We start from the raw sequence: 22,506 nt of genomic DNA, 5'->3' as shown, positions 1-22,506 counted from the left end.
TCTCTCTTCCTAGTCCTGTTTCCTTCTTTCTCTTCCCCATATTTCCTGCCAGCTGACCCTCTTGCAGCCCTCCCAGAGAGGCCTGGAGCCGCTGCGAGCGCTGCCCCACGTGATGTGCCGGTGGCCACAGGCAGCTCGTTGTTCCTGACACTCGGCTCAGCCCTGAGGCCTGACTTTTGGGTAGTGACCCCAGGTCAGGCAGAGCTCTGGAGAGGACCCCAGTCAGCTCTGCTAGGTGCCGGGGTACCTACTCAGTCCTGGGAATGCTAAGGAGACCCGTAGTATCAAAGGTCTAGTGAGAAAGGCATTCAGGCATGATTCAGTGTCGAAATGAGCTCCCGTTCAGGTCAGAGGTCTTCAGAGCAGAAGAACGGCAAAGTCCACTTGGGGTTCACTCTGAGCCAGCATTGCCTGAAACTCAAGAGCAGGCAGGAAGGAGGGACAGTGCAAAACCTGCCCCCCGGGCAGGGTTCTGGGGTGTCAGGCTCCCGGCTGGTGGATGCCAAGGGCCCTAGAACCTGGATAGAAAACTGACTTTGAATGGGTACACAACTTTCAGCCACAGTAAGGTTTATTTTGTTTTATTTTATTTTAAGATTTTTATTTATTTATTTGAGAGAGAGAGACAGAGATCACAAGTAGGCAGAGAGGCAGGTTGGGCGGGGGGAGCAGGCTCCCTGCTGAGCAGAGAGCCCAATGTGGGGCTCGATCCCAGGACCCTGAGATCATGACCTGAGCCAAAGGCAGAGGCTTTAACCCACTGAGCCCCCAGGCGCCCCCACAGTAGGGTTTAAAGTGAAGCAGAACCAGATTGTTAGCACCCACATAGTAAATGAAACCTGGGCATGTTTGGTATTTCATGTTTCAGGAACATTTGAGACAACTTGGGGTTCACCGCATTCAAGATTTTAATCTATCGAATATATGAATTCTTTTTTTTAAAAGATTTTATTTATTTATTTGACACAGAAAGAGAGCACAAGTAGGCAGAGCAGCAGACAGAGGGAGAGGGAGAAGCAGGCTCCCCGCTGAGCAGGGAGCCCAATGCCGGGCTGGATCCCGGGACCTTGGGATCATGAGTTGAACCAATGGCAGAAGCCCAGGGATCGAGCCACCCAGGCGCTCCAAAAGTTAAGTTTTGAATTTGTAACTTCAATAAATTAAATCCTATTTAAATTGAATGTTAATTGGAGTATAACCCCCTTGCCCAGTCCCTAAACCCAGGGTCCAAGCCCCATTCCTGGCCCTCTTGCCTTTGAGGCAGCCTGCCCTACCTGGGCTGGGTGTGGGGTACCCAGACAGAGGTTCAGGCTCTGAATTTCAAGCCCAGGTCTGGCCCATCCTCACACTGTTCTCCTCCTTGTCCCCTACTTGTCTGCAATGGGCACGGGCACATCGGTGGGGGTTAGGGGGAGACAGAAGAGGGCAGGTATACATCCACATGGAGCAAGGGACGGTGCAAAGACAAGCTTTCCTTCTGCCAACTGAATGACCCCTCCATGCTCTGGGGACACCCTCAGAGCCAAAGCACCCCACCTCAGAGCACTTGGTCATCTGTGCAACCCTAACCTGGGGCTGCCCCTCTGGGACAGCTACAGAAGTGTCCCTAAGTAAGGCACTTGGCTGGCTCAGTTGGCGGAGCATGTGACTCTTGCTTTCAGGGTCATGAGTTCAAGCCCCATGTCGGGCATATAGATTACTTAAAAAAAAAAAAAGAGAAAAAAAGAAAGTGTCCCTAAGTAACTATGGGGAGTTCATCACACCCCAAGAGCACGTGCACCTGGTTGTCGGAGGTGCCTGGTGGCTGCTGGAATTCTGGGGGCTAGGCTTGTACGTTCCTGGGTGTGGTGAGAGTGGGGTGTCCTCATCTCGCAAGTGGCCCTGGGCCTCTCCTCGTTTGCCAAGTCAGCACAAGACAAGGCCCTTCCCAGCAGGGGCAGCCCGTGACTCGTCCCATTTGAACTGGGGGAGGCCTCAGCCAGTGGTTGCCCCAAGGGTGGGGCCCAGCCCATGTCATTGACCGTGTACTATCACTCCTGAACCTCAGAACGTTCCAGTTATGAGGCCGGAAGCCCAGGAAGAGGGACCCACATCAGCATTTCCTGCTGTTGAGCCCTGCCCTGCTCATGGATGGAGACATCCTCCCTGGGTCTGGGATAAGCAGAGTCCACAGCTAGAAGAAAGGAGGGGGGCACCCTCTCGTGCAGTGGAGGCCTTCAGATTTAGCTCAGAGCCAGCACAGCATGCTTTCTGTCTGTGTCTCCTGTGGGAGCCCCCACCAGCCCATCTGGCCTTGGCCACGGTGAGGGCTGTGACCTGGGTATCATGTGCCGTCAGGTGTGAAGGTGTCCAGGCAGAAGCAAGGCAGGAGATGGGCCTCAGCCAGGTGTCCACGGTGGGTGCGAGGCCCTGCAGGGGGCTGTGTGCTTTGTGATGCCAGTGCTGCGTTTTCTGCTTCTCGTTATCCCACGACCAACCTTAAAATACCCCATACCAATGGGAGGGGCAGGATGTGTGTGATGAGACCAAGGGGGGCCAGATTCCCTGCTGGTGGAGTGGGGCACATGGAGGACCCCAGAAGCCTGTCCGTGTCCCAAAGCCCAGCACCTGTGAGGGTGACCTCGTTTGCAAATAGGGTCTCTGCTGATGTGACTAAGGATCTTAGGAAGATATCATCTTGGATTTAAGGTGAGCCCCAAATCCAATGACAGGAATACTTGTAAGAGAAAGAAGGGAGATGTGAGACACGCAGACCCAAGCAAGGAGACCTGGAGGTGACAGAGGCACAGACTGGGGTTACATAGCTCTGAGCCAAGGTTGCCGGCAGTCACCAACAGCTAGAAGAGAGGCAAGGACAGGTCTCTCTCCCAGAGCTGACCACTTTTTCTTCGACTTCGGGTTTCTACAACTGGGAGAGAATTGATTTCTCTCTCTCTCTCTTTTTTTTTTAAAGATTTAATTAATTTATTTATTTGACAGAGAGGGAGAGAGAGAGAAGGGCAGTGAGAGAGAGGGAACACAAGCAAGGGGAGGGCAGAGGGAGAGGGAGAGGGAAAAGTAGGCTCCCTGCCGAGCACAGAGCCGAAGGTAGACACAGAACTGAGCCCCCCAGGCAGACGGATTTCTCTTGTTTTTAAGCCTCAGGTTTGTGTCATTTGTTACGGCTGCCCCAGGCCCCTGGGGCAGTAGAGCAGGGAGGCCTGAGCTGAGGCGGGTGGCCGAGTTTGCTTTCCTGACACTGGGTTTCGTAGGCCGATCTTAATGTGAACATATACTGCATCAGGTCACACTTGCTGGGTGGATATGGGCCCAGAAGGATGCCCTTTTGGCACAAAACACCCAAAGCCGTGAGGTGAGGACAGCTGGCTGGCTGCCAGCAAGGTCGGTCTGGCCTTTAAAGTCACAGAGTGGGGATGCCTGGGTGGCTCTGTTGGTTGGGTATCCAACTCTTGGTTTCAGCTCAGGTCACGATCTCAGGGTCTTGAGATCAAGCCCCGTGTCAGGCTCTGTGCTCAATCGGGTTGTGGGGGGGCTCACTTGAGAGTCCTCCCTCTCCCTGCCCCTCCTGCTTGTGCACGTGCTCACTCTCTCTCTAAAATAAATAAATAAATCTTCAAAAAAAAGTCAAAGGGTGTGTTTTTCAACAGGTAACTTAGGGAACCTGAAGGTCATGGATCCTTCCTTTGGGGGAGGGGACAGGAAGCCTGATCTAGCAGCACCCTGTGGGGACAGCTGGATTTTCATAGAGGGCTCCTTTACCCCTCTGCTGGTTGGTGTTACCAGCTACGTGGCTCCTGAAGCTGTTTGCTGATGACTGACAGCGCTCTGCAAGCCCCTTGGAGCTCCGTGGGGGTGAGTGTGAGGGGTCTTGAACACAAGCCACGTCGGGGGGGGGGTCTTGACAGGCCTCGGCTCCTATGGTCCCAGAAGCCTCAACGACACCTGAGCTGTCAGGCATGGGAATAGGTGTTAAGTAGGCCCTTGACTGGGTGGGAGGCAGCAGGGCCCCCAATCATGGTGGCAGTAGTGTGAACACAGGAAGTTTGTGGCTGGCGTAGTGACGAGTGGAGGGACCATCATCGTCATCTGAGATGGAGCTCCAGCTGTCAAAGGCATGTTTCAAGCAGCCAGGATGGAAAAGGGGGCACAGACTCAAAATCCTGTCCTGCATGTACTCACAGTACCGTCTGCTAAGAGGTGAACCATGTCCCCTAAAAGTTCCCATGTTGGAGTTGCTCAGAATGTGACCTTACTTGGGTCACTTCAGATAAAATTGAGTTCATACTGGTGTAGGGCAGACCCCGTATCCAGTGTGACTGGTATCCTCGTGGAAAGGGGAAATTTGGACAGAGAAGGAGAGAGAGAGGGGGGCACAGAGGGAGGGCCTCGTGAGGAGACACAGGGAGAAGGCAGCCATCTCCAAGCCAAGCGGGGTCTGTGCCCTGTCCTCACCCACAGCCTCAGGAGGAACCGGCCCGGCCCACACCTTGACGTCTAGCTTCCAGAGCTGGGAGAGAAGAAATCTCTGAATTCCTTTCTCTTCATTAGACCCCGGAATTTCTGGCATCTCAAGCTTGTTTTAATGCTGGCCCCAGAGTCCAGCTTTCAGGCTGTCGGCTGTTCACGTTTGCCCGGCTGACCCAGATTGCCGGGTGCCCTGTGGGACAGGTCCACTCTCTCCAAATTCGTCCCACACATGTTCTGCACAATTCTGCCGGCACAAGCCTACTTCCTATGGTTCCCTGTTCTCCTGGTGGCTAAGCCTTCCCCGTCGGAGTGTGGCTTTATGTTGGCAACTTGACTTTCCCAGGTCTGGGGTGGGGGGGGCAGGGGGCTTTGAGGGAAACAGACTTTTCTCCTACAAAGTAACTCCTTCAAGGGATGTCATTACAGTATCTTCAAGGGCAGGGACAACTTCATCCAATGAGGGAAGAGGGGCTGTGGAGGTTGGCAGGGTGCCTTCTGCCAAGGAGGGGGCAGAGGCCCCTAGCTTATGCCATTTACTGTGGTCCGGTCCCTGGACCCTACAGGTGCCACAGCAGCCCTCCTGCTTTCCCACAGATTTGGAGAGGTTGGAGATTCAGCTCCTGTGGTTGCTTTGCAACAAGCCAATCCAGCTGGCAGGCTCTGAGTTCAGCTTGGCAGCTGTCAGAAGTAGGCTCCCCAGACTGGGCAGCTTCCTGCCGCCCAAGAAGAGTGGTCTGGAGTTTGAGCCCATTACTTTCCTTCCCTAGTAGGTCTGTTTCATTCAAAACAGCAGCCCTGGAACGCCTGGGTGGCTCTGTCGGTTAAGCCACTCACTGCCTTCGGCTCAGGTCATGATCCCAGGGTCCTGGGATCAAGTCCCACATCCGGCTCCTTGGTTGGCAGTGAGCCTGCTTCTCCCTCTGCCTCTGCCTGCTTGTGCGCTTGTGCTCACGCGCTCTTTCTCTCTCTGACAAATATATAAATAAAAATCTTAAAAACAACAATAACAACAAAAAAAAGCCAGCCCTCCACAGAGTTCTTGAATTCCTCATGCTCAGCTGTTGTCCATGGCCGGGGACATGCTTGGTTCCCAGAGCCTGGCCTTCCCCAAGCAGGTCATTCCTGGTGACCAGGTGCCCAGGACTGCCTCATCTCCGTCCCTGCATGCTGCTCAGCTCCTCTAGTCACATCTGGGCCAGCCCACCAGCCCCAGTTTTCTGGAAAGGTCGTTGTCTGCAACCCCCTCCAGAGATTACGGGAAGCACCACTTGCACAAGTGACCAGAGGGCTGGGCAGGCTCAGGTCTGGGATGGAGGCAGGACAGCCAGCTGGAGATAGTGTCCCCAGACACTGTGGCTGTGCTGCGGGCTCTGGGCTCCCTAGCTCTTGTTTTCTCCCTCACCATGCCTGCGGTGGGCTTGTGTCCTTACTTCCCAGAGGCCAGGGACGCTGGAAAGAGACTCTGAGGTCTGCCCTTGCCCCTGGAAACACAGTTGTGACATGGATGTCCAATTCACGCGACTTAAGAAATGAGACTGTTAACGAGCACTTCATATTCTTGAAGGTGGCCTGTCCCCTGCTGATGAGTCAGGGTGGTTAGAGAGGGCTGAGTGGACTCAGGACTGGGATTTGACAGTAATCATGCTCTGAGGGCTTGTGTGTCTGGCAAGGTGTGGGAGTTAGGAAAAAGTGTGGGGTCTTTCTTATGGCTGCCTGTGTGTCTCATCAGGCTCTGGGACCCCCTCCCCAAACACACACATGCTTTGGGGAACGCCAGGAAGCTTGGGAGGCCCACAATCAGCAGTGAAAGGGGGCGGGATGTCTGCCCGGCTCCAAGCCCTTCCTCAGAAAAGCCCTCCGCATCAGGCTGAGGTGGGCCCCTGCCTTTGGGCATTGCCCTGTCCTCGGAGCGGCTGCTGGGGGCGGCTCAGGGTCTGCTCATCTGAGTCCCCTGGCTTGGCCACGGAGGGTTATCTGCAGGCGTGGGGCCCGTGTTCCCTGGGGATCTCCCCTCCTCCAGGAAGCTGTCTGCTGGCCCAGCTCTTTGGAAGGCGGTGAAATTGCTGCCTTATAAGGATTCCAGTCTCCACAGTTCCGGTCTCCCCCAGGGGGTCTTGGAGGCCCAGAGCCTGGGTGGGGTGCCTGGTCTGCGCAAGGGGCCCCACCCCTTCCTCCTCCTGGCCAGGGTCCAGACCTGCCTGACCTCTCACTGGGAACTGAGGAAGTGAGCCAGGGTGGGACAGAGGTCTCTTCTGTGGGTCTGGGCCAGTACCAGGTGGGGGGGGCAGATAACCCCATCCCGCATAAGGAGGAAGCTTCCCGTTCAAAGCCGTCTGGCTCCACAGAGGTGAGGCTCAGCAGGGACGCCTGCCCTGGGAACACACACCCTGGGGGGTCCACGCCCTGCCCAGGCCTCTGCGCCGAGCTGGGTGGTGGCAGAATGGCAAAGGGCCCTGGCTGGGCACTGAGGGATGGAAGCGAAGACTGGGCCCTGTGGTCAGCTGGCGCAGTCATGGGGTGGGGGTGGCAGTCCTTTCTCTTCAGGCCTCAGTGCCCCCCTCTGTAAAGGAAGGGGCTGGTGGCCCTGGACAGCGGGTGATGTGCCGCAGGCCCTCAGGGCCCCGCACGGTGGACAGGGTCGTGGGGAGCCCGGGACACGAATCCCCGGCTCCCAGAGCCGCCCGGCGCGCGCGTCTGCCGGTAGGGGGCGTCCTCGCGCCTGACTTTATGCGCCCGCACTCGACGTGCTCGTCCCCGCACCGCCCGCCACCGCCCGAGCAAACGTGCGCGTGCACGTCATCGCGAGCGTGTGTGCGTGCGCGCGCGCGCGCGCGCGGCGGCGGCGGCGGCGGCGGCGGCGGCCCTAAAAGCGGCGCTCTGAGCCCGAGGCGGCTCCGGCTGAGGCGGCTCCAGAGGCGGCGGCGACCCGCTTCCCGCTCCCCGCTGCCCGCTCCTCCTCCGGGCCCGCCAGCCCAGGCCGCTCCCCGGGGCCCGAAGATGCCGGCCGTGTCGAAGGGGGACGGGATGCGGGGTCTGGCGGTCTTCATCTCCGATATCCGCAACTGTGAGTGGCCGCGGCGCGAGACCCGGCCTGCGAGCGGCGGGGGTCCCGGTGCGGACCTGGAGGGCGGGGGCCCGGGGGCTCAGGCCCCGGGTGCGGGGGTGCGGGGCGCGGTCCCGGGGGCGGACCCGGAGGGCAGGGGTCATGGGGCGCGGGGCGGGGCGGGATCCTGGGTGCGGACCTGGAGGGCGGGGGTCCGGGCGCGCAGGCCCAGGGGTGCGGGGGTGCGGGGCGGGGTCCGGGGCGCGGAGCTAGAGGGCGGTGGTGCGGAGGCGCTGGCCGGAGTGCGTGGTGGGGGTTCTCGGGGGCGTAGGCTTGGGGTGCGGGGGTGCGGGGCCGGGTCCCGGGTGCGGACCCGGGGGGCAGGGGTCATGGGGCGCGGGGCGGGGCGGGGTCCTGGGTGCGGACTCGGAAGGCGGGGGTCCGGGGTCGCAGGCCGGAGTGCGGGGTGGGGATCTCGGGGGCGTAGGGTCGGCGTGTGGGGGTGCGGGGCGGGGTCCAGGATGCGGACCCAGAGGGCAGGGGTTCAGGCGCGCAGGCAGGGAGCGCTAGGGTCCGGCTTGGGAACCTAGAGGGTGGGGGTCCGGGGGCGTGGCTTGGGGTGTGGGGGTGCGGGGGTGTCTGGGTGCGGACCTAGAGGGCAGGGGTCAGGGGGCGCAGGTCAGAGGTGCGAGGGACCTACAGGGCGGGTGAGGAGGGCGCAGGGCTCTGGGAGGCAGGCTCGGGGGTGGGACTGGGGCCTGCGGGTAAGGCAACAGTGGGGCAGGGGTTGCGGGGTGCAGGGTGCAGGGCGGGGGGGTGTTGTCCACCCGCGTGGGGGGCTGTGGCATCGTTGACCGGTTCCGGAGGACCCCCGCATGATGTCATCTTGAGCAGCCTGCAGTCTTCTAGTAATGGAGCATTTAACCCAGCCTTTTCCAAAGCAGCACGGATTTCCACTTCGGGAGTGGGGACGGCCATGTCTTGCCGGGCTCTGGTGGCTGGTCCGCCCTGATTAAAATGACTCATTCCCTGGAGCAGGGCAGTAGAGGGTGGGATGGCTTTGGAGTGACTGGCCTGGCTGCTGTCTGTGTTCTCGGGGACACGCGTGTCCCCTCACGGTGGGACAGATCCGCAGCAGAAGGCAGGCAGGCCAGGAGGCTGGTGGGGGCACCGTGGGTCCACCCGTAAACCTGGCTGTGGTCTGCAGAGGGGCTGCGGAGCTCGCAGAACACCGTCCTTTAAGTTTATTTATTTATTTATTTTTAAAGATTTATTTATTTATTTATTTGACAGACAGATCACAGGCAGGCAGAGAAGCAGGCAGAGAGCGAGGAGGAAGCAGGCTCCCCGCGGAGCAGAGAGCCCGATGTGGGGCTCGATCCCAGGACTCTGAGACCATGACCTGAGTCTAAGGCAGAGGCTTAACCCACTGAGCCACCCAGGCGCACCCCCCCCCCCCCCCCCCCCGTTCTTTAAGTTTTAAAGTAGACACAAAACCAGTTTCCTATCTGGTGCTTTTCTGCTTTGTTTTGTTTTCCATGGAGAGTTGACTGACTTTGTGACCTTCAGGTCAGCATCTGTTTCGAAGAATGTCACCCACGGCTCCGGCTGGTAGATGCTGTCGTGGGGAGCCTTCCCTTGACCCCTCCCTCCTTAGCCTGGAGGACCCAGATGCCCGGCTGGTTCTCCCCAAGACTGGGGACGCTCAGCTCTTCTGTCCCTCTCCGTCCTGTGTGAGAAACCGAGAGGCCCGTGTGGGAACCTCTCTCAGATCTGAGCTTCTACGAGTAGCTTTTCCTTCCTTTGCTGTTCCGTATGGTTTCCCGGCAGTGGTGCTCGCGATCAGAGCGTCCGGTAAAACTACTGCAGGGGAGCCCTTGGCCGGAGGGCTCGTGGCCTTGCATTAGCAGGGATGTCAGTTCTCCCATTTTGGAAGGAAAACGCGGTGGGCAGGAGAGACACTGAGATCGAAACCCGTCCTGGACAGCCAGTCACCTGCATATGAGACGTGTGTCCTGTGCTAGGTGCACACTTGAGTGGCAGGTGGGTGCCTGCCCCGCGCGGGGGACTCTGCCGGTCCTTGCCGACGGACCGTAGGGTGGACTTTCCCCGGCCCCACACTGTGGAGCTTGGGGCCCGTCCCTTGTTGAGCTGCGCTGCCTGGTGGCGGTGGAGAGCAGCGTCCCGGGGCCGCTGCCTCCATGCAACAGCCACACAAGTTGTGCAGACACTGCCGGGTGGGGCCCGGTCTGCTCCCGCGCAGGGCCACCAGGGCCACCAATAGACCAGCACTCTCCCGCAGGAGCCTCAGGAGGGAGGGGCGCCTCGCCCTTCTGGGGGGCAGGTCTTTGTTTATTATGGCCCTTCCTCGGAAACGCCTTTGCGACCGCGCTGTGCCCTAACCTGTGTCCCATCCGTCATAGTGCTGCACTCCTGCCTTTGCGACCGCGCTGTGCCCTAACCTGTGTCCCATCCGTCATGGGACATGCTGCACTCCTTCAGAGCAGTGTCGTGGGCTTGGGGTGCTGTTCCCGCACTGCACCGGAAGCCCTGTGAAGTGGGCTCCGTGCCTGTCTTGTTCGTCGTGTCTCTCCACTGCTTGCACAGCGTCCGGCGTGAGACACGTGCCCAGTAGATGCGTTGGCGAGTGAGCCAGAGAGGACGTCGCTGGAAGATGATTTGTCTAACGGGCACTGCTGGTGGAGGGCCAAGATGTGTGGGCAGCAGGGATTAGCGTTCTAAGCACGTGTGGGCCGGTGGCTGCAGGTGGTCTCGGAGAGCCAACCCTGGCCAGAGCCGGTCTCATTGTAACCCCGGTGGCGCAGGGAGAGCGGTCCCTGTGTCCCCCTTTCCTTGCCCACCTCTGATTTTGTGTGTGTAGTGGGTTCTTGTTATGATGTAGGCAGGCTCCGTGCAGAGAGGTCACTGAGTTTGTGGCAAGGGTCTAGACCCTGACTGCCTCTCACCTGCTTCACTACCCAAAGCCGGGGGCCGCTGACCTCCAGGCTTCTCAGCTGACGAAGAGGGCTCTAGCACAAGTAGGCAGAGAGGCAGGCAGAGAGAAGAGGAAGCAGGCTCCCCACTGAGCAGAGAGCCCGATGTGGGGCTCGATCCCAGGACCCTGAGATCATGACCTGAGCCGAAGGCAGCGGCTCAACCCACTGAGCCACCCAGGTGCCCCAACAGTACAGTTTCAACACCGGGAAACTGGCATTGGTACACTCCACAGGGCCTAGTCACATTTTATCAGTTTCACCTGACGCAGTGTGTGTGTGTGTGTGTGTGTGTGTGTGTCTTTGTAACTTTTATCACATTTAGCTTCATGTAACCCCACATTAATCAGGACAGAGAGCTGTTCCGTCATCACAGAGCCCCTTGCGTTACTCCGTATAGCCCGCCTACCCCTCCCAGCTACTAGTCTGTTCTCTGTCTCTACGTAACGTCCCAAGGAGGTTGTGTGACTGGCATTGTGCGGTGCATGAGCTGTCGAGGTGGGCTTTCCTCACTCGGCACGGTCCCCTGCAGCCCCTCCTGGCTGCTGCGTTGATGTTTATCATAGCCAAGTGGTGGGTTTTTAAAAAAAAATTTTAAATTTTTAAAATTTATTTTATTTTATTTTTTTAAAGATTTTATTTATTTGTCAGAGAGGAGAGAGAGAGAGCACAGGCAGGGAGAGCAGCAGGCAGAGGGGGAAGCAGACTCCCCACTCAGCAGAGAGCCGGATGCGGGGCTCTCTCGCAGGACTCTGGGATCGTGACCTGAGCCGAAGGCAGATGTTTAACTGATGACCCAATCCAGGCGTCCCGGATTTTTTTCCTAAAGATTTATTTATTTGCGAGAGCGAGCGAGCGAGCGAGCACGAACGCGCATGCGCGCACAAGCAGGGGGACTAGAGAGGCGGCAGGCAGGCTCCACACCCAGCCGGCTGCCCGCTGCGCGCAGGCGCGCTCTCAGTCCCCTGCGATCATGACCTCAGCTGAAACCTAGCGCCGGACCCTCAACCGACTGAGGCACCCAGCGAGGGGTGGTTTTAAAGAACTGCTGAAATTGGGAAGAGAGTAGCTACTTGCTGTTCAGTTGCTTTGCACTGCTGTCTACTTTCACACGCGCGCGTTGTTGGCGGACGGTTGTACAGAACTTAGCGCGACTCTGCGCGCCGTCGTGGACCGGTCAGTGCCGTGACAGCGCTGAGAGTGTAAAACCCTGATGCAAGTGCCAGACTTGGAGCTGACCGCAGAATGATCAAGACTACAGTGAGAGAGAAGTGATAGGTCTTCATTCTCGTGAGACCAGTCCTGTTGCCAGTGGGCAGGAAATTGCCCCTTACTCCTCTGCGTGCGTGGTGGCGGTGGCGGGGGCTGTGCTGTGCAGATGACTTAAGACCCGTCCCTCGGGCTTGGAGGCATTTTATTTCATCCCTCCAGGCACTCACTCAAATGAAGGGAAACGAGTGGAGAGATGTAATTAGCTACTTGGCAAAAAACAAATTTCCCGTGTTCTTGGAGAAAGCATGTGGTTCTGCTGCAGGTGCAGCGAAGGACTGGGGCAGTGTCAGTGCTCTGCTCATTGTGTTGGTCACAAAAGGGCGTCCTTTCTGTCTCTGGTAACTGTTGAAATTGGGCATCCCTTTGAATTGTTTTTCAGCATGACTAAAGTTTAAAACACTTATTTGTTCATAAAATTCCATTTGTTACGAGTCATAAATTGAACGTGGAGAAACTGAACATAAAAAATTGAAGTTCCGCTTAAGCATCAGTGTAGGAAGTTAAACGTGACGTTGGTACTTGATTTTTTCCTTAGTAATGATAGAGATCAGAATCACAGTTTGCCAGTCTGCTTTTAAACTTTTACAGTTCTTTTTTTTTTTTTTTTTTTAAAGATCTTATTTATTTATTTGACAGAGAGAGATCACAAGTAGGCAGAGAAGCAGGCAGAGAGAAAGGGAAGCAGGTTCCCTGCTGAGCAGACAGCCCGATGCGGGACTCGATCCCAGGACCCTGAGATCATGACCTGAGCCGAAGGCAGCGGCTTAACCCACCGAGCCACCCAGGCGCCCCAACTTTTACAGTTCTTAAAAAAAGATTGATGTTCATTTTAGTCTTGACAGGACATTTAAAAAATGCTGACTTTTTGAAAAAGAATGCTCCTCTTGCATATTTTCTTTTGCACTCTTCTGCATGATTTATATTCCTTAGAAACGGATTTAGGAAGTGTGTGGCAGAGGGTGAAGGGAGGGAAGAAGCGGCATGCCGGGAGAAGGAAGGAAGTCTTTGATCCAGGTTGAATTTTTCTGCTGAGGTTGGTGGTTACTGCTGCTAGGAAATACCTGTGTGTTCTTCCCTGTTTCCCTTCTAGCTCCTCTGGAGCGGGGGACCCCCCTGTTTCTTTTATGACAAGCTGGAGTGTCGTGTAAGTGAACTCTCATGCCAGGTACTTCGCATTACTCCCCCCCCCCTTTTTTTAGAGACTTTATTTATTTATTTGACAGACAGATCACAAGCAGGCAGAGAGGCAGGCAGAGAGAGAGGAAGGGAAGCAGGCTCCCTGCTGAGCAGAGAGCCCGATGCGATGTGGGGCTCAATCCCAGGACCCTGGGATCATGACCTGAGCTGAAGGCAGAGGCTTAACCCACTGAGCCACCCAGGCGCCCTAACTTCTCTTTCCTCTTAAGGTGATTTTTGCTCTGTTGTTTTGGCAACAGTATGTGTCAGGATTTTGTACTTGCAGAATTATCGGGAAGACTCTCTGTGAGATTAAGTAGCATCTCCTTGGCTTTAAAAAAATCGCAAAGAGTCGGAGCTGGGGGGGGTGGATTCGGGTGTGATGGCCCCCCCCCAAGACAAGGGGCTCCCTGATGCAAGCTCCTGAGTGGGCGGGGCTCTGAGCACCTTGGAATTCCTCAGGCCTGGGGCTGTCTTCCCTTAGCTCAAATTTCAAAGCTTATAAGACTCCCAAAACAAAAAGTGTTTTTGTGAGTCTTTGGTGAACTCATTTGGCGAAAATACAGCCACGAAGCTCTGTGTGGCCTCCCCCCTGTGCGAATGTTCACAAGTGCATTGTGCTTCTAGGCCACAGTGACTGGGTCCTGTGCTTCCTCCTAGAGTCTGAGCCGTTCTGCATTCTGGGATGCATTGGGCCTTGGGTTTTGGGTAAGGGATGGCATCTGGACCTGTTATGTGAAATGTGTGGAGTTCAGAGAAATAGGATGTGTGGTCCCTGTTTCCCTGAAGAGCTTACAGACAAATGGGGAGACGAGTTCTGGCCAGTGGACTCATCCTTACCGAGCGCCGCCTGTATTCAGGACTCCTGAATGCAGAATTAGGGGAGTAGGCAGTTGTCAGGTGAACAAGATGAATCCTTGCCCTGAAAGCAAGTGGGGAGGTCCTAGAGGGCAGACGGAAGAGTAGAGGAACACCAGGAGCTCCGGCATCTACAAAAGGTAGTTCTGAGTCAGACTTCGGAGTGTTTCGTATTCACCCTTGACCTTGTTGAATATTCTTTTTTTGTTAAAGCGTGTCTGGTCCATTCCCTCCCTGGATCCAGTAGGATGAGATGAGTGTGGGACAGCTAGATAGGAATGGTGCCCCTCCTGTCCTCCTTCATTGTGGTCAGCACACGGGTCTGATATTGAAACCACAGGTTTGATGGGGCGCCTGGGGGCTCAGTGGGTTGAGCCTCTGCCTTTGGCTCAGGTCATGATATCAGGGTCCTGGGATCGAGCCCCGTATTGGGCTCCTGGCTCAGCGGGGAGCTGCTTCTCTCTCTGCCTGCGGCTCCCCGTTTGTGCGAGCGCGCGCGCTCTCTCTCTCTGACAAATAAATAAATAAAATCCTTAAAGACAAAACAAAACACACATTTGGGAGCTAGAGCGTTGGTGGTTTCTGTCCTCTTGGGCGCAGTGTGAAGTAGATTAGATAATTTTGCCCTCACCTTAACACAATGAAGGGTGCTCCTAAGACACTAGAATGGACAGTTTTCACTGGGTGGTGTGATGTCTGAGATTTAGATTATCAAACTGCATTTATTGATTCTGGCGTTGACCTTTTTAAACACAACTGACTTCGTGATGCAAGTTTACATGGTTGAAATGTCATGAGAAGTGGTCTGTGCCCCTGGCTTCTGCCGCGTTCAGGGCGGAGGAGGGGTTCCCGCAGGCGTTCCCCCAGGGAGGTGGGAGCTGGGGCTGAGCGATAAGATTAGCTTTCCGCTCGAGGGGTGGGGAGGGCTGAGGGGGTCTTGGCGGTGCTCCGGGCAAATAGGCAGGGAGGAAGTGGCCTTGTTTGCAAATAGTGCTGTGGCGCCTGGTGGGAGGAAGGGCGAAGAGTGTGGGGTGGTGGGGTGTGGGGTGCACAGAGCCAGAAGGGGAGAGGCGAGTCCTAGCCGTGCCCAGACTGTTGTGACTGCTCATAAGATGCGGCGCGAACTTGTGGGGACACTCTGGGTCCTGCCCGCCTCCACGCGTCGCTTCCTGCTGGCCCTTGGTTCTTCCCTCACTGTCCTCGGTCCCTCACTGTTCTCGGCGAAGAGGACGAGGACTGCGGCCCACAGTCATTTACTCATGAGAGTGTGGGGCGTGGAGTCAGGAGGATTCAGTGGGAGTTGGGGGCCACCGGGTGGGAAGGTGGGAGGCACATGAGGCGAGGGGATGGGGCCTGCGGTCTGGCCCTGGAGTTGGTCGTCCGTGTTAGTGGGGGTGCGAAGGTTGGAGAGGGCTTGATGTGCCCCACGAGGAGAGGACGGTCTTTGCGGTAAGGCTGGGACCCACTTCCTTGCTAGGGTCCGGCCTGGGATGGCTCCCGCAGCTTCCTGCTGCCTCAGGACACAGGGACTTGAGGGGAAACAGAAGTTTCTGCGGCTGCTTTGGGCCAGATGCTGGTACTGTTTCCTTTTGTCTCTCACTTTTGCGAACTGTGGCTCTCTGGGGTCTGGAGTCTTCAGTTTTGCTCCAGTTGTGAACCCAGGGGCAGCTGTGGTGCTCTCGTGTGTTCCTTCTGTTCTGGTGTTTCCCATTTCCCTGGTCACATGCCCAGGATTTGTCATCTGCTCATGAGGAAAAGTGTGGGGTCAGCGTCCAAATTGGGTTGCCTGTTTCTGTTTGGCATCGTAAGGTGTTTTCCTTCCCTTTAAACTCCCTCCTGGCGCCAGGTCAGGAGTGTCGTGAGGGTCGGCTAGTCGCGCACCTGAAGCACTTGCCGCAACTTAGGGCAGGCAGGGCCGTGTGGGGATTTGCGTTTTGCTGTTTCTGTGGCCAGCCTGCCTTCATGTAATGTGGTTGAGAGCAATTACATGTTTCTAATGTGGTTTAAAAAGCACAGAGAAGGGGCGCCTGGGTGGCTCAGTGGGTTAAAGCCTCTGCCTTCCCTTCAGGTCGTGGTCTCAGGGTCCTGGGATCGAGCCCCGGTCGGGCTCTCTGCTCAGCGGGAAGCCTGCTTCCCCCGACTCCTGCCTGCCTTTCTGCCTACTTGTGATCTCTCTCTCTCTATGTCGAATACATAAATAAAATCTTCAAAAAAAAAAAAAAAAGCATTGAGAAAAGATACTCAACTGATGCTGTTTTAGATGACTACTGAGCTGAGAGAAAAAATAGAGCAGGAAAATGAGTATTTTGAAACACTCTTGGGTGGCATTTATCGCTACTGAAAAATACAGTTCTGTAGCTTTTTTTTTTTTTTTTTTAAGATTTGCTTTATTTATGTGGGGGGTGCGGGGGTGTGTGTGCTCGTGAGCAGGGGGAGGAGCAGAAGGGGGGAGGGTATTCCAGAATCATGACCTGAGCCAGATAGCATATGCTTCACCAATTGAGCCACCGGGGTGCCCTCCCCTGCCTTTGTTTTAAATGTCAGGTCCAGCACGATCAGATCACACCTGAGTTTGAACCTTGTTGCGCCCACGGGAATCAGAGTCTTTTGTGACAGTTCATGCTGGACCGTGCCAGGGGATGTGGTGCAAACACGCCTCCTTCCGCGAGTCTTCAACAGGCCTTTCTTCTATGGGACACTCTCTTCATAATCTCAGTTCTTTCTTTGCTTTTATTTTTTAATTTTTAAAGGATTTTTATTTGGGGCGCCTGGGTGGCTCAGTGGGCTAAGCCTCTGCCTTCGGCTCGGGTCATGATCCCGGGGTCCTGGGACCCAGCCCCACACTGGGCTCTCTGCTCAGCGGGAGCCTGCTTCCCCCCTCTCTCTGCCTGCCTCTCTGCCTGCTTGTGATCCCTGTCTGTCAAATAAATAAATAAAATTTTTTTTTAAGATTTTATTTATTTATTTGACAGAGAGAGAAAGAGAAAGAGCGAGCACAAGCAGGGGGAGCAGGCAGAGGGAGAAGCAGGCTCCCCACCAAGCAGGGATCCCGATGCCGGGCTTGATCCCAGGACCCTGGGATCATGACCTGAGCCAAAGGCAGACGTTTAAGGACGAAGCCACCGAGGCACCCCCCCCCCTGCCCCCGCCAGCCCGAGTTATTTCTTTTAATTAGCTTGTAGCTGGGGCGCCTGGGTGGCTCAGTGGGTTAAGCCGCTGCCTTCGGCTCGGATCATGATCTCAGGGTCCTGGGATCGAGTCCCACATCGGGCTCTCTGCTCAGCGGGGAGCCTGCTTCCCTCTCTCTCTCTCTGCCTGCCTCTCTGCCTGCTTGTGATCTCTCTGTCAAATAAATAAATAAAATCTTTAAAAAAAAATAATTAGCTTGTAGCTTTTGTTCGAGGAAGCAGATGGGGCAGGTGCGTGTGTGTGTGATTGAGGGTCTTCTGTGCCAAGTTGTTAAGCTCCTGAGGTTTTCCTTTCTTTTCTTTTCTTTCCTTTTTTTTTCTTTTCTTTTCTTTCCGGAGGTTGTCATCCATGGGTTGGAGTGGTGGACCGCTTGCGCAGATGCTGGTCACAGGGGACAGGAGACGCTCTTCTGTTGGGTGCTCGTGTCCGATGTGTGCTCTCTAATGCGGCATTTGCTGCAGACGTACTTTAAATCTCTTTAATATCAAGTAGTCAAAAAACCAAAGTTCTTCCTACAGTATTCTTACAGTTTTGCTATACGCTTGGTACAACCCCAAGAGCGAAGTATATTTTGAAGGCGTATATTTCAAAATTCGTTTATTTTTCTGGATTCTGTTTTCTGATTTAATTGTACAATTCATCTGTTCGTTCATTTGCGAAATCTATTGAGCACCTGGTGTGTGCCAGGCACTATCTCTTCTAGGCCCCGGGATTCAGTGGTTAAGCAAATGGACAAAATCCCTCTGCTTTCAGAACCTCAATGCTTACGAGAGTAGGCAAAGTAGATGAGAAAAATAAGTATTTATTTATATCCATTCATCTTTTTGTTGATCTGTTGTGGAGGAAAATAAAGTAGGGAAAACGAACAGAGAGCGGGGAAGGTTCTCTATATCAAAGAATGTGGTCAGGTCAGGTAGCCTGAAGAAGGTGTATTTTTTTTTCTTAAAGATTTATTTATTGGGACACCTGGGTGGCTCAGTCGGCTCAGTGTCTGCTTTCAGCTCAGGTCATGATCCCAGAGTTCTGGGATCCAACCACTGGTTAGGCTCCCTGCCCTGTGGGGAGCCTGCTTCTCCCTCAGCCTCTGCCCCTCCTCCTGCTTGTGCTCTCTCTCTCTCAAATAAATAAACAAAATCTTTTTTAAAAATTTTTTTATTTTATTTTTTTATTTGCCTTCTTTTAATGCAAAATCTTTTTTTTTTTTTTTAAAGATTGATTTATTTATTTGGCAGAGAGAGAGAGACAGCAAGAGAGGGAATACAAGCTGGGGAGTGGGAGAGGGAGAAGCAGGCTTCCCACTGAGCAGGGAGCCCGATGCGGGGCTCGATCCCAGGACCCCAGGATCATGACCTGAGCTGAAGGCAGATGCTTAATGACTGAGCTACCCAGGCACCCCTAAATAAGCAAAATCTTTTTTTTTTTTTTTGAAGATGTTATTTATTTATTTGGCAGACAGAGATCACAAGCACGCAGAGAGGCAGGCAGGGAGAGGAAGGGAAGCAGGCTCCTTGCCAAGCACAGAGCCCGATGCGGGGCTGGATCCCAGGGCCCTGAGCCGAAGGCAGAGGCTTAACCCACTGAGCCACCCAGGCGCCATATCTGTAATTTGTTACTGGATGCCAGACGTTGTGAATTTCACCTTGTCAGTCCTAAAGACTGTTGTATTTCTTTAAATATCTTGAGTTTTGTTCCAGGATGAAGCTCAACTTCCTGAAAACCGTTTGATTCTTACAAGGAGGGACCAGAGCAGCCGTTAGTCTGGGACTGATTTGACCCCACTCTAGAGGGATAGCGCTTCTGCTTAGAGCTCAGCTCCATGCCCTGGTTTTATGAGATTTCCCTCTGGCTTGCTGGCCCTATGCTGCCTTCCATGGTTTACCCTCTGGTTTCTTTCTGGCGGCTCTTCCAACAGCCTCAGGAGCTTCCTGTCTTGCTTGAGCAGAAAAGTAATGTGACCTGGACACCAGGACCCTTCTGCAGCTCACCAGCACTCTGCTCTCCCTGCAGCAGGCTCTGTTCCAGCACTCCTCCCTGCACGCTCTAGCCTCCTGGGTCTGTTCCTCACTTTACGGAGACCTCAGGGCTCTGTTTGGGTTTTCCCTCCCGAAGCAGTAAGTGGGAGCAGCTGTGAGCCTCATCTTGGTTCTTCTCTGCCTCTCAGTGACCACTCTTGTCCATAGTCTGCTGTCCAGTTTCTGAGAACTGTTGTTTTGTCTAGGTTTTTAGTTGCCCGAGGTGGGAAGGTAAATCATGTCCCTGTTGATCACCATTAGGTTTTGGGGAGAGGCGTTGAATCTGCAGTTGGATATGAATTCCAAGACTGGAATTCAGAGAAGAGTTCTGGGCTAGGGGTAAAAATACGGGGGCATTCCTTGTAGGTGTTGTTTGAAGCCATGAGCCTGGGAGCTCACCAAGGGAGTGAGTAGAAATCATCTATAGAGAGAGCTATACTTTCACTCCTATAGCTTTACTGCGTGCCCGGCATGCTTTCAGGTCCGCTGCCTTCACTACTGTATCAGATCGTCATGGTGACCCTCACAGTAGGTACTGCGGTCCTCCCTGTTCCATAGATGAGCAACCTGAGGCCCTGAGCCCACGGCCATGTGACTGCCTAGGAAGTGGTAGAACCGGGATCACACTTTGGCGACCTGCTCCAAGTGTTCTCTCCTAAGCACAGTGCTGGCCCATCTCTCCGGGACGATGGCTGGAGCTCCAGGCATGCAGACCGGAAGCAGGAGAGCCGTGTCTAGGTGGGAGGAGCACAGGCCAGTGAGGAGGAAGCAGTCTGGTGCAGAGGTGAACTTAATGGGGTAGAATAATTGGAAGAATAATTGGGAAACCTGAGAGTCAACCCTCGAGGAGCTCTCCTGTGAAGAGGAGAGAGAGAAGATGGAGACTGCAGGTTGCGGAGGGCGAAGGAGCTCTCTCGCTGCTGCGACAAGTGCACACAGAGTTAGCAGCCTGGACCAGCAGGGTCCTCTGCCTAGAGTCTCACAAGGCTGAAATCAGGGTGTTCCTTCTGGAGACTTTGGTGGTGACCGCTGCTTCCAGTCAGTCCTTGTAGCACAGGGCTGGGGTCCCCTTTCCCTGCTGGTCACCTCCTAGAGCCAGCCCACGTGCCTTCTCAAGGCTCGCATGAGGCCTTTCCAGTGAGTCCCTCCCAAAGTACGATCTCTCGACTTGGTCATCTTCCGCCTCCAGGCAGAACGAGTTCTCTGTGTTTAAGGGCTCAGATTAGATTGGGCCCATCAGCAGGACCCAGGATACTTCCCCTATCTTAATTACACGTGCAGAGTCCCTTTTGCCCTGGAAGATATCCTACGAGGTCCTAGTATTAGGGTGTGGACGTCGTTGCAGGATGGGGCGGTGGGGTGGTGGGAGTATTCTGCTTATCACAGTGGGGTCAAAAAAAATTTTTTTTGAGTTTAATTCATTTGTTCATCAGTTCACTGAGTGCCAGTTCTGCACAGTGAGCAAAATAAACAAGAGCATTGCTATGTGGCTTACATTCTGGCGAGGGAGACGTGATGTAAGCGCGATACTTCGCGCACGGCGCACCGCGTGTGAAGGGGGAACAAGGCAGAAGAAGGGAACCACAGTTTAGGTAGTGCAGCTGGGGGTCAGGCACGCCCTGCAGTGCTGGGGGACGTGCGGCTGGACTGAGGGTTGGGGAGAGAGCCTGGGACGTTGGAGTTGGGTGCAAGGGGCAAGGGAGATGATAGGGATCTCGTGGGCTGTTCTGAGAGCTCTGGGTTTCATCCTGAGTGACGGGGGGAGCCAGTAGGGAGGAGGGGCTGGCGGTGAGCAGAGAAGGGACTTACTTGGGGAAGAATTCTGATGGTGGTGTTGGGAAGAGGAGGGGCAGGGAAGCAGGCAGAGCTGAGGAGCAGGGGCGGTGGTGTGAGCGCTTGAGTGCTGTCAGGTGGGCTCTCTGGTGGCCAGTGGGGGAGGTGAGGGAGGGGCTATTGGGGGTAGAGGGGAAGCCTTGGGGTGGCGGTTCAGGAGAGCCTAGGAGAGCCGGGCAGGGCCTCCCTGGGCTCCCTGCGCGTGCGAGGCTAGCCCAGTGACTGGGTGTGTGCGCTTTCCCCAGGCACACTCAGCTGTCCGGGCCGTGTGTGGTGCCAGGTGGCCAAGAATTGGATTCAGCAGGGAGGGGTAGGTGCACAGAGAATCAGGGTCAGGACTTGGTGTATGTGGTGGGATTGAAGCTGGCTAAGAGGGGGTGACCATGGGGAAGGGGCGGGGAAGAGAGAGGGAAAGAAAGAGAGGGAGGGAGAGGAAGAGAAAGAAATCAGGTCCTGGGGTCAGGGTGGCTCATGGGTGTCAGAAGACTTGGCTTACCTGACTGAGTGGGCTGAAAGGTTGGGGCTGGCAGGACACCTGTGGTGGACCATGGGTGGGAGGGTGACTGTTGGCGGGATGTCTCGAGCGGGGACCAGATCACGAGGAGCGGAGGTCAAGGCCAGAGGGTTGTGTGGGGGTGATGTGCATGGACATTCATCACCAATGGTGGTGATCTTAGCATGGCTTGGAGAGAGGTCGTGTCATGGTGGGCAATTGGGCAGGTCTTCTCAGTTGTGTGCGTTATTTTCTTGTCTAGTCTTGTCCTGAATATTTTGAAAAGTTACAAGGAGGTTAAAATCAAGAATGCAGTTTAAGAAGTTAATTGTAAAACACTCGACCTCTGCCTCATCTCCCCATTCCTGAACCTCAGAGTCATTTATTTTCATTTTATGGCCATTTTTTGTCATATTTACTTTAAAAAAATGTAATTACTGAATCCCATGTTTTACCACCTATGGGTGTTTTTTCCCATTTAGTTATTATTTATTGACGTCTTACTTTGGAAGATAATGATTTAATTTACCTGAGCTTTCCTTGTGTCATTCTCTAACGTGCTACAATATTTTATTTAATTAATGTATAGCATTTAATGTCTGAAAATACTCTCAGCTGAGAATGGTAGTTCAACTTTTTTTTTTTAAAAGATTTTCTTTATTTATTAGAGTAAAAGAGTGAGAGCATGAGCAGGAGGGGAGCAACAGAGGGAGGGGGAGAAGCGGGCTCCCCATTGAGCAGGGAGCTCGACATGGGGTTCATTTCCAGGGCCCTGGGATCATGACCTGAGCCAAAGTCGGATGCGTTACCAACTGAGCCCCCCAGCTGGCTGGGTAGTTCAACTTAATATCTTTGGTGTTAATTACTGCTTTTGTACTTTTGTTTTTTTTTTAAAGATTTTATTTTTAAGTAGTCTCTACACCCCGTGTGGGGCTCGAACTTATGACCCTGGGATCAAGAGTCACATGCTCCACCGACTGAGCCAGCCCAGTGCCCTCTACTTTTTTGTATGTGTTAATGCTCCGGTTGCTTTTCAGCCCTGACCGTCTGGATGTGACTGTAAGAGCCCGAGTCATGGGCTGGACGCAGCCAGTAGCCTCTCAGCCCCTACCTTGTGTGTTGGACGTGTCCTTCGTGGGGTGATTGGTTCTGCTGTCGTCTGGACTGGTT

At 54.7% G+C, this 22,506-nt stretch overlaps 1 protein-coding gene across 2 annotated transcripts in view; it reads left to right on the top strand.

Annotated features, from left to right (window-relative positions):
- Positions 1 to 7,303: 7,303 nt before the first annotated feature.
- The window catches only part of AP2A2 (adaptor related protein complex 2 subunit alpha 2), an 80,089-nt gene continuing 64,886 nt past the window's right edge, over positions 7,304 to 22,506 (top strand). For both annotated transcript variants that reach the window (XM_047691039.1, XM_047691037.1), the window contains exon 1: positions 7,304 to 7,531. In XM_047691039.1, the coding sequence (XP_047546995.1) occupies positions 7,465 to 7,531 (67 nt within the window). In that variant the 5' untranslated portion in view covers positions 7,304 to 7,464. The remainder of the gene's footprint in view (positions 7,532 to 22,506) is intronic.

The sequence above is a fragment of the Lutra lutra genome, chromosome 10, assembly GCF_902655055.1.
Source record: "Lutra lutra chromosome 10, mLutLut1.2, whole genome shotgun sequence".
Lineage (NCBI taxonomy): Eukaryota > Metazoa > Chordata > Mammalia > Carnivora > Mustelidae > Lutra > Lutra lutra.
The sequence above is the reverse complement of the archived record's forward strand: the minus strand, read 5'-3'. Positions and strand labels throughout refer to the sequence as shown.